Source organism: Galeopterus variegatus, unplaced genomic scaffold (assembly GCF_000696425.1).
Source record: "Galeopterus variegatus unplaced genomic scaffold, G_variegatus-3.0.2 Scaffold1657, whole genome shotgun sequence".
Classification (NCBI taxonomy): Eukaryota; Metazoa; Chordata; class Mammalia; order Dermoptera; family Cynocephalidae; genus Galeopterus; species Galeopterus variegatus.
This window is the reverse complement of record NW_007727768.1, coordinates 108,173-118,939: the sequence shown is the minus strand read 5'-3', so window position 1 is coordinate 118,939 and position 10,767 is coordinate 108,173. Positions and strand designations below refer to the sequence as shown.

Sequence of the window (10,767 nt, the reverse complement as noted above, 5' to 3'; positions counted from 1 at the left end):
TCCCACATACAGACCGGTTCCCGCTCACTGGCTGAGCGAGGCGCGGGAGCAACGCCGAGGGTTGCGATCCCGTTGCCGGTCCCGGTCTGGTACGGGGGCGACACTGAGGGTTGCGATCCGTTGCCGGACACGGAAAAAGACAAAAAGGAAAAAAAAAAAAATTCATATGTTGAAATCCCAACCCCCAGCACCTCAGAATGTGACCTTATTTGGAGACAGGGTCCTGACAGAGAAAATCGAGTTAAAATGAGGTCACTGGGGTGGGCCATAATCTAATCTGATGGATGTTCTTATAAAAAGGGGAAATTTGGACACAGAGACATGTGAACCGAGGGAAGACATGGGGAGACACAGGAAGAAAATGGCCGTCAACAAACCAAGGAGAGAGGCCTGGAACAGAGCCTTCCCTCTCAGTCGCCAGAAGGAACCACGCCTGCCAACGCCTTAATGTTGTCTCCAGAGCTGTGACACAATAGATTTCTTTTGTTTAAGCCACCCAGTTTGTGATTCTGTTATAGCAACCCTAGAAAACTGATGCACGACCTGACACCAGGCAATCGTACTTGACAGCTTGCTCTCCAACCCCGATTCCTGGGCCAAGGGGCCCGATCCTGGACCGGAGAACGACGTGGGGCTTATCAGGGCATGTGTGTGTTCTCAGGAACTGGTTCGCCTTCTCTGGTTTCAGCTTTTTCTTTGATGTGGAAGCTTCTGAGCATTATAATTAGAATCCGTCATTTGTACAGATGGATTAGATGTTGTCTCTTTGAGAAGGTAGTAATTGTTCACAGGATTTTTCAGTGTATTCCTGTATATTTCAAATGTTGCTGTATTTAGTGTGTCTTGTGAATGTCAATAAGAAATAACATTTACAAAAAAAGAGAACAGCAGATCCTTGTTTTGAATTTCAACTTGAGCAAAGCTGAAGAAAATGCCAAAATAATATGCAAATATTAATCTGCCATATGTAAGGATTCTTGGAATTTTTTATTTCAGAGCTGTCAACACAATTCAGATTCTCTGTCGTTATTTCTGGGTGTTTATGATTTTTTTTTCTGAGTCTGCATTTTATTACATACGGAATATTCCCAATGGATCCTAAGTCCTCACCATTATTTTTGTTTGTTTGCAGGAAATTTTGATTGGGTCGGGAATGATTTTACCCAGAATGCTGGCACGGGTCTTGTTATCAACCAGGCAGATGTAAAGACTAACAGGAGCATCATTAAACAACTTAAAGATGTGTTTGAGAGGGACTGGTACTCCCCCTATGCCAAAACCTTACAGCCCACCAAACAGCCGAACTGCTCAGTCCTGCTCAAATTCAAACCCCCCTCAGACAAATCCGCCACCCACAACACTAGTGCCAAGGAGCCCTGGAGCACATAACGTGGATGAGCTGGGACAGCCGCATATTTCCTATTTATATACAAAGGATTTGAGGAGAGAATAACAATTTAATATGTCTTTTTTTTTTTTTAGGACAAAAAGCACACTTATTAAAAATGTTCTCTAAACGACATGTAATATCTTATCTAACAATATCTTAGCGCTGTGTCCACTAAATTTAAGAGTTTTGTATTTGTTACTTCCAACAGGGACTGTCACTCCGGCTAAGAAGTTAGTTTTTATGTTTGCATACAGATTTTAAGACTTTGATTCCTGTCGCTTTCTAGTTTTAGAACTTTTTCTGCTGACCCACCTGCCTGGTCAGTTCTTAGGAGACTTAGCATGAGGCGATGTCTTTCACACCGTTCTGAGAACTGCTGATTTAGAGAGGAGGGGGAGGATTTCGCCTTGGAGAAGAGACTCATAAAACCAAGTGTTTATCCTCATGAACCATCTCCAAGACCTACACCGTTCTCCAAGCATGCACAATTTATATCTGATGCTGGCCTTCCACACTCTTGAAAAAATACCCTTTCAGCCCCTTTTTGCATTTTCTTCTAACACCATAGGTTTTATCTGGTGTCATTTTCTTTTCTCACAAAACGTTCTTATTATAGAGTGTCCCTGTTTTTGCCTCTGCATTAGTTCCAAATATGATAACGTGTTCTGAAAATGTATGAATTTCTCAGAATGGATCCAAAATGGAAATAGTCTTTAATTTTCACCTTTCAACTGCATTTTTTTCCCCTACCAGATTGGTGTTTTAAAACCACAGCCAGCAATATGCATCCTTTCTCTCAAGCTCATAAAAATGATGTCGCTACCTGCTAGTATCCAGCAAACTATTAAGTCTGCATTTTGAGCATAAAGTAGTTTTCCACATTTTTGTTTAGTTTATGGTATTATAAAGGAAAGATCTGTATGCGTCAGTGGATTTTAATTTCTTAGAATCGTTAAGCTGTTAAGAATATGCCAGCAAACATTTACAGAGCTATTTAATATACCTTCTGCTATTTAATATACCAAATGCTTTTCAGAGAAATGCAATTTAAATATTGTGCTTAACATATTTTACTAAAAAAACAGAAATATTGGACTATTGTTGTATAATGTCATTGTGTGTTGTTTTATATCTATACAATATGTAACGCTATATTAATGGAGACTATTGCTATATGACAGAGAGGCCTGGCCTCTTCCAAGCCCAGAGCCTGTGGCCAAGAAGCCCAGTCCCAATATTGCTTCTGACTGTGCAGCTCGGGACAGTCTTTCACACCTTGGCCACGGGTTTCTATTGGTAACATAGAGACAGTGATACTCACCTACCTCAACAGGCTGTTGTCGTGGTAGGAAATATTTATAATTTGTTTTGAAATCAAAAGAACCTATATAAATGCTAAGCATTATAATGTACAATCTTTTTCTTGAAATAATCTTTGTGGTATGCTGATAGAATCGACACCAGGTCCTCCCTGAGAACGCAGAAGAGAAAATAAATCCACAGTTTCCAGTCACACTTGTGGATGAAAATAACATAGCAACCCATGAACCCTGGTGGAGATCTGGATTGTCAACATTTTGATGGAGCTTTTTGATGGGTCACTTTGGCATAAGCAACATCAACAAAAAACTAGACATTGTTCTAGGGATTATTCTTTCAGACCAGCATATGCACGTGTTTTCAGAGCAAGGACAACCAATCTCAATTATACTCTTGCATTTTTAGAGATTTGATTTCTAATATGCCAAAAAGAGTGATGGGGGAATATATGAATCTTATCCAGTGGCTTCACTCAACGAAGAATGGCTGTTGTTGGTCAGCTAGTGATTACATAATTTCCTTTCTCGTTGTTTCCAAGTATTGCTTCACTGGATATTTAACCAGCCAGTCAAGAAACTGGAAGGGAGATGTATTTTTAAGGGTAGCATGTTTTTATGGCTGATTGGGGGATTCTCAATGAAGACTCTAAATATTTACTGTATACCCAATCCTTCTTTGAGTTGGGAGTCAACCTGGTAAAGTAAAGGTAGCTTTGGTGATGACTTAAAAAAAGAAAGAAAGAAGAGAGGAGATAAACCAATCTATCAAGTCCACCTTTGAACAAACATAAACACCCTGAGTTGGGTTTGAAAAGCACATCGAAGGGGCGAAAAAATGGTTGCTTTCTTGTTAGTTTGCGAGTTGTCCACAACCATGAGATGAGCGTGGGTTTGGTGTCACGGGCCCCTTCTCTGTCACTCTCTTGCATGTGGTAGAAAAACAGAACATCATCCTTTATGAAATGACCTTCATTGCCATTTCCTTCTGAGTCCCATCAAAATGGGAGTACCAGAAATTGTGTCCCAGGGTGACCTGCCATGCACCAGTGGCAGCAGACTGCAAGCGACATTGTCGGGGTAGTCTGGGTGGCAGTAGAAACAAGACCCCTGACTCCCTGAGGCAGCGCCAGCCTGCCGTAGCAGCCAGGAAATGCAGACAGAGTCATTAGTGGGTCTTTGTCTCCTAAGAAAACATTTCATTCTGCAGAACTTTCTGTTTCATTTGGATGATTTATCTACCCCTTTAAAGGTGGCCTTTCTCTCCTTTAGACTTTGTGTCTGTGCTAAATAGACAACCAACTTCCATTTCTTCCACACCCAGATATCCCAGGAATTATTTCTCAATAGGAAAAGAATGCAAAACAGAAAACACGTTCACTTGAGACGTGAAGGATGTGCATGTCAGAAATTATAAGAAAGAGGGTGATTACTAACCTCCATTTTTTCCCCCGTAAACATTCCAGGTATTATTTTCCAAGGGGAGAAAAAGAAAAACACAACTTAAGACTGTAGTTTGGATTTCTGGGCCGCTAACTCTAACCTAGTGCCTTATTTAATCTTGTATTGATTTCAAATAGTGATTCACTATATGGGACTATTTCTGCTTACTGTGGAGTCCAATATGACCTTCTGATGGGCCGACCAGTTGAAAACTGGCATATGAGCACCAATGGCTTTTATGCAGCCTGCTCTCTCCCCAAGCCACACAACTTTTATCACCCCCAAATCAAATCATCAGTGGCACTCACAAATATCAATACTGTTGGCCTCCACTGCATTGTCACTGGCCACTGTTATATCAAATAATTGAATCAGAGCTTATCAAGCCATTGGAGAGAAAGTGGAACATTTTGGGATTATATCCACTGTCTGTAAATGCCACACTTTGGGTACCTGAAAATGACAGAAGCAAGGCCCGCTGAAAATGTCCCCAGATCCCTAAAGAAACTTGAAGAGAGATGCTTCGTAAACTTCCAAGGTCCTGTGGGACATAGAATGAAAACTAGTGTCTTTAAAAAGTCAAAGCAGACTCAGCAAAAGAAAGAAAACGTGTAGAAAAATTTTGCATTCGTGTAGCTCCAGGCACCACTTTTTTCATTCAGGTTGTGTCTGTACTATTGTCTCACTTCTGATTTTGTTCTGAGTGAGATGGATCTGATCACATTTTTGGTTGATCTTACCATGTGAAAAATGTGTGTTGTTAATTCAGTTTATTATTTGTTAAAAGTGCCTCTATGAACCGGGACTGACAGAAGCTCATTTCCCATCAGCCTGTGGCTATTTTTAAGTGACTTTGATTCATTCTGAGTTTTGTGTTTTTAGAAACTTTTATTGAACTAAATTCCAGGGCAGAAAAATAAGATTATAAGACTTTCTTGATAAGATCAGATCCAGGGATCATCTGCCTCAGGAATTCTATCCTAGAATCTGCCTTTTTATTTTTTTCATGTGTATGACCATTTGTGTGCATTTCTCTGTCCAAAATCCATTCCATTACTTTTAACATGTGAGGATATAAAAATCTGCCTTTACTTGCAATAGAAAAGTCATCTCCTGTAATGGAAAATATTTTGCTATTGGTTATTCAAACTCAGTCCCTTATAAACATACCCATATATTGTGGACAAATGTTCAATTATTTTCCCCCTGTGATTATTCCCAATGAATTGGTGAACTTTTAAGCCTTTTAAAGGAGAAATTAATATAACTTTCATTTGGACTAAGGTAGATTGGATAAATAAATCCATATTTAACATTTTCCCATTTGCTATGAATTAGCATCATTTCCTTTCCTTTTACATGTTGTTAACCAAATATCTGCTTACCATTTTTACCTTATTTAAGACTTAAATTGGCAGAAGATTTTAATAGCCCTGAGATCAACCCCAGCTAACAGCCTATCTTTCCCACTTGAGAGCATCCCCATCCTTGGCCGGATTATGAAGATATTGCTTTTTATGGTGACTAGATAGGTATTCTCCAAAAGTTTCTTGAAACTGTAAACACCGAATTTTCTTATTTTTGACCTCTTAAAAGTCTTGTACTTACAGAGTTCTAAAAGTTCACTCATCACTTATGCTTCTTTTGGCAATTTGATGGGGAAAAAAGTGAGATTTAACAGGCTATTAGGCATTATCTTTTGCTGTGTTCAACTTCTAAGCTTCTAATTCTGTTACAAAAGAGATCTTGAATTTTTAGTGTTACTTTATGTAAATAGCATAAACTTGTACCTGGATATATCTATATTATTAACCTTATGATCCCTAAATAAATTGGTGTTAAAGGGCTGAATTCGGGGAAATCATTAAATTCTCAAACCTTTCATATAACCAAATGCTCAGTTTTTTCAGAAGTAAACATTATATGGCTTTTTCATACTGTGAGATGACACATTTCTTTTTCTCCTTAGCTTGATCTAGAAACAAACCAGTAACCAAGCCGTACTTTGATAAGCGATGAATAAGGTAAATGCATCTGGGCTACGGGCCACTGTTTTGTCTATTTGCACAAGGAGACGTCTTTGAAACACTATTGCTGTCTTTACTTTAAAAAGAAAAGTTTGTTCCCAGTATATGTTGATTTTGAGTACATAAAGTGATTATTTTTAATGAAGAAAGACACTATTGCAGAGACCACACTGTCCACCCTGGCCCAGTGACAGGAAAGGTGTTGTGGATACGAGTTCAGCTGCCTCTGCTCTTTCTATGACTAAATCCATGATCAAGTTCACCTGATGTCTTCTCAATAAACCCACGTTGGGCTGGCAGGTTAGCTCAGTTGGTTAGTGTGCCACGTTGTAACACCAAGGCCAAGGGTTCAGATGCCCATGCTGGCCAGCAAAACCCATATTGAATCTCACTTTGAAAGCCACCTAAACCAACTCCTCCAAACGCACAAACTCCCTTCCCACTCAGCCACTCAGAAGTCGACTTACTTAAGCCAAACAGTTAGGAGTGCTTAGTGCAGAGCCTCTCATGAGATCCACACCAGATAAAATTTTCTTGATTCACTACACTGACTTGGAATAGAGGCAAAGTTTTATTTTGTGAAAGTATATGTCTAATGTGCATATGGTGGGTACCCTGTTCATAAAGAGAAGACATGTGATGAGTCATACTTTTTTTTAAAGCTGTCATTTGAGAGTTTAGCAAAGGCTTAATAAAGCAGACTTTCTGAATCTGCATTAGTTAATAATGATTTGATTTGATAGCAGTTTCTGAATCCTACAATTTCATGGGGTTTTTTAATTGGGCTGACGGTTTGATGAGAGACAATTATGTGCGAGGAGTTCATTAAATCATAGCAAGGATAAAGGATATTTGTGATTTATTTTTATTTCATATGAGAGAAAAATAAGGAAGAGGAAAAAATTCTCCTTTTGTAAAATGGATATCTGGCTTTCAAAACCATTCCTTTTGGCCTTAGACATGTTGAAAAATTAATTTTTCCTTTATGGGCTCTACTGTTTCCTGTGAGTAGAAAATTCTGAGGAATAATTGAGACATTCTGAGCTCCTTGTAAGACACAAACATAGACAAACCTGATTTCTATGAGTGTTCCCACATAAGTGCACAGTTGATCTTGGGAATATGACCTAATTCCCAAGATTAAAGTGTTGAAATTATATGTGACTTTACAATACGGAGGATGAAGATCTTTAAAGACAACTCAGAAAATATGATCCAAAAACATTCATGTAAATCAGAGCTTAATCTACAACGTCGCTTACTTTTACTTAACTGTGGAGATTATCTGCTTCTTTAGAAAGTGCATGTCATTAAAGACAACATCCCAAAAAATGTAATAAAAGAAAGGTTTCATCATAGATTCAGGAAAGTTATGGTATTGATAGAGTACTTTGAAAATCTCTGTGGGAAAGTGTTGCTGAGAAACAAAAGCTGTTTTGTCCCCAGCAATAAAGCTACACGTTGTTATCCATATTTCATGGGTGGACCTACAGTTTTCCTGGTGTCCTAGAGAGACCATGCCCATAGCTCCTGCACGAGCAAAACCCTGTTTTCCATCATGTGAGTACTCCACACTGGTCACAGTTGCTTATACCAAGGTTCCATATTTGACTCAAAGGGACTCATTTACAGGACGGGGTGGCCTAAGGAAAGATGTACCCAGCAGTGGTATTCTTCTTTGATGGTACCCAACCCAACCCATCAGAGCCCTACTTTAGGGAGTCTGAATATGAGAGAGAGAAAGTAAATGAAGAGCAACCAAAATAGACACAGTCCCCATAATGGTGCCACCTTGGAGCGGGAATGGCTATTACTTCTGCAGCCAAGACAACCAGAGTTCTTGATTCACCATTTCTGCTGCTCAATGACTGGAGAGAGGACTGACTCTTGAACAATGAGCCTGGACTTTGTAGTTGCTTTTATATCTTCCTTATTTTCTTATGTACTGATGTAAATAAACTCAGATTAACTGAGATAATCTGTATGTCTGTTCTTTACAATCTGGAGGGACCAAACCAACACACTTAAATAGTGAAAGCTTTCCTCATTTCTGAGTGGCTTGGAAGTAAAAGAGGAGGTGAAAGAAACACTTGTCATGTACAACTTGTTTTGGTTAGGTGTGAACTCACGTTGCATGTCTCCATGGTAAATCATGTGGGTCCACTCCATAAAATTCAAATCAACAGTACCCAAATATCCTAGCTTCGTAAAGATGAATTAGAAGCACTGAGCATGGAAATCTCAAAGAAGATCATTTAGGAGATGACTGCGTGAGAAACACAGAGATTGTTAGAGCTGGAAGAAAAATGAACTCTTGAGGTCCAGACCCATTATTTTTCTATATGTAGAAAATGAGACAACACACACTGAGTTAAGTAGAAGCCAATGTCATAAATTTAGATAATGTTTTAAACTGTATATTCTAATGAAAGACTTGATAAATGCACAATTGCTAAGAATATGCTGAATATTGGGTGTAAGTGGGTAGTTGACAGAGATTTGTTCAAGATGAAAATGAAATTCGTCCTAAGAGGTTTGAGGAAGGTGCAGGGGAATTTAAGAAGCCACAGAGGGACTGGAGGAAGCGAGGGTGGGGTCGGGACACATTTGCCTGGCAGCTTCGTTTGGGGAGGGATTAGTAATAGCAGAAGGAAGGTCTATAGTTACTGGTTCTCTTTAGCCTGTAGCCCATTGCAGGCGCTCATTCAAAAGTGAAAAGAATGCCATAAACTACCATTTAATTTATGGGTTAGAAACAAAATTCTGTATTTTGGAGTTTGTCACTTAGACAGTTAGTTTGTAGATATTTATATAAAAAGAGTGCAGGAAATAGAACATTTAAGGAGTCTAAAGTCTGCTGACAGTGATATGTTGTCAAATTGCTCCTGTGTTCGTGTCATTGGGGGTGCCTAATTATGTGATACCCTGGTGTTTGTCGTATGTGTCATTTTGGCTAAGCAACCATCCCTGGTTATTCAGTAACACGCTAGCCTAGGTGTTGCTGCGAACGTGTTTTTTGGTTATCATTAAAGTCTGTAATCAGTTTTTTTAAGTTAAAAAGAGTGCAGGAAATAGAACATTTAAGGAGTCTAAAGTCTGCTGACAGTGATATGTTGCCAAATTGCTCCTGTGTTCGTGTCATTAGCGGTGCCTAATTATGTGATACCCTGGTGTTTGTCGTATGTGTCATTTTGGCTAAGCAACCATCCCCGGTTATTCAGTAACACACTAGCCTAGGTGTTGCTGCGAACGTGTTTTTTGGTTATCATTAAAGTCTGTAATCAGTTTTTTTAAGTAAGGAAGATACTCCTTGATAATCTGAGTGGGTCTGAATCAATCAATTGAAAGGTCCTAGGAGCAGAACTGAGGCTTTTTTGAAAAAGAAAAAATTCCACCTGGGGCCAGCAACATGAGCTCCTGCCTGAGAGTTCCAGCCAGCCCTTCCTAGTGGGCTTCCCAATGGAGTTCAGACTTGCTGAGCAGCCCCACAATCACGTAAGCCAGTTCCTTTCAATAAATCCATCTCTTTCTCCCTTTACACATGTGCACACGCTGGTTCTATTTCTATGGAGGAACCCTGGTACAGACAGTAATAAGCAATCCCCAAGTCTTAGTGGTTTGAAGCCACAAAAGTTTGTTCCTTGCTCACCCTACATATTAATCATGGGTCAGCAGGGGGTGTTCTGCTCTTTGCGGCCACTCAGGGACCCAAGTTGAGAAAGCAAATGTTGCTGGTCACCATGACAAAGGGAAAGGAGATCGCTGTAGGGTAACACATCATCAATTAAATTCTCTGGCAAGGAAGTAACACAGGTCACTCTGTTCACAATACAATACAGTACAGTACAGTACAAAACAATGCAATGCTGCAATGCAATAATACAATACGCCAGAACTAGCCCTATGATCTTGCCCAGCCTCATGCTAAGAGATACAATCCCACCTGCATTTCTGGAATGGTGGAGAATCAAAAATATTTAGTAGATAGTATTAATGACTGACACAAATAATTACAAAAACACAAACAGATCTCATTGAGCTTCTCATTTAAAGTGAGGACAAGTTCTTGAGGACAAAAAGAATGTTTAAGAATAGTTAAGAATATACAAATTCCAGGATCAGAATGACTCTCTGAAAAAGAATGAATGAAACTGAAAACAGGTCACCCTAACCTTTGGTGTCAGTACCATTAAAAAAAATGACACCTCTCAAAATGTATTCAGTGAGGTCGGCCAGCTTACTTGATTTGATGCTTAGGCAAGGACAAAAATAATCAGAAGTGTAAGGGGTTTCAGTAGGTTTCCTCAATGTGGTCCTGAGTTCCCGGATACTTACTTAGGTAGACTTTGGTGCCTGCCAATATCTAAAATAACAGATAAACAAGAGCATAACCAAAGAGAGGCGTGTTCTCAACTGAGCTTTGTGGTGTGTTGGAAGTCTTCTTGCATCAAGGAGCCGCAGTGCGTCTCGACTTTCATGAACTCACCTCTGAATGTGTGGTATTTTCCTTTACTTTGTAGGTTTACTGCTTACTAACCTCTGTCTTATTTTCTTCATGAGATCAAACCTTCTATTTCTTTTTTTTTTTTTA

The 10,767-nt window shown here is 39.3% G+C and overlaps 1 protein-coding gene across 3 annotated transcripts in view; it reads left to right on the top strand.

Moving 5' to 3' along the window:
• The window catches only part of PLD5 (phospholipase D family, member 5), a 206,103-nt gene extending 203,257 nt beyond the window's left edge, over positions 1-2,846 (top strand). For 2 of the 3 annotated variants that reach the window (XM_008578293.1, XM_008578291.1), the window contains one exon: positions 1,133-2,846. In XM_008578293.1, the coding sequence (XP_008576515.1) occupies positions 1,133-1,389 (257 nt within the window). In that variant the 3' untranslated portion in view covers positions 1,390-2,846. The remainder of the gene's footprint in view (positions 1-1,132) is intronic. The other variant, XM_008578292.1, reaches the window with a different exon arrangement.
• Positions 2,847-10,767: the final 7,921 nt, after the last annotated feature.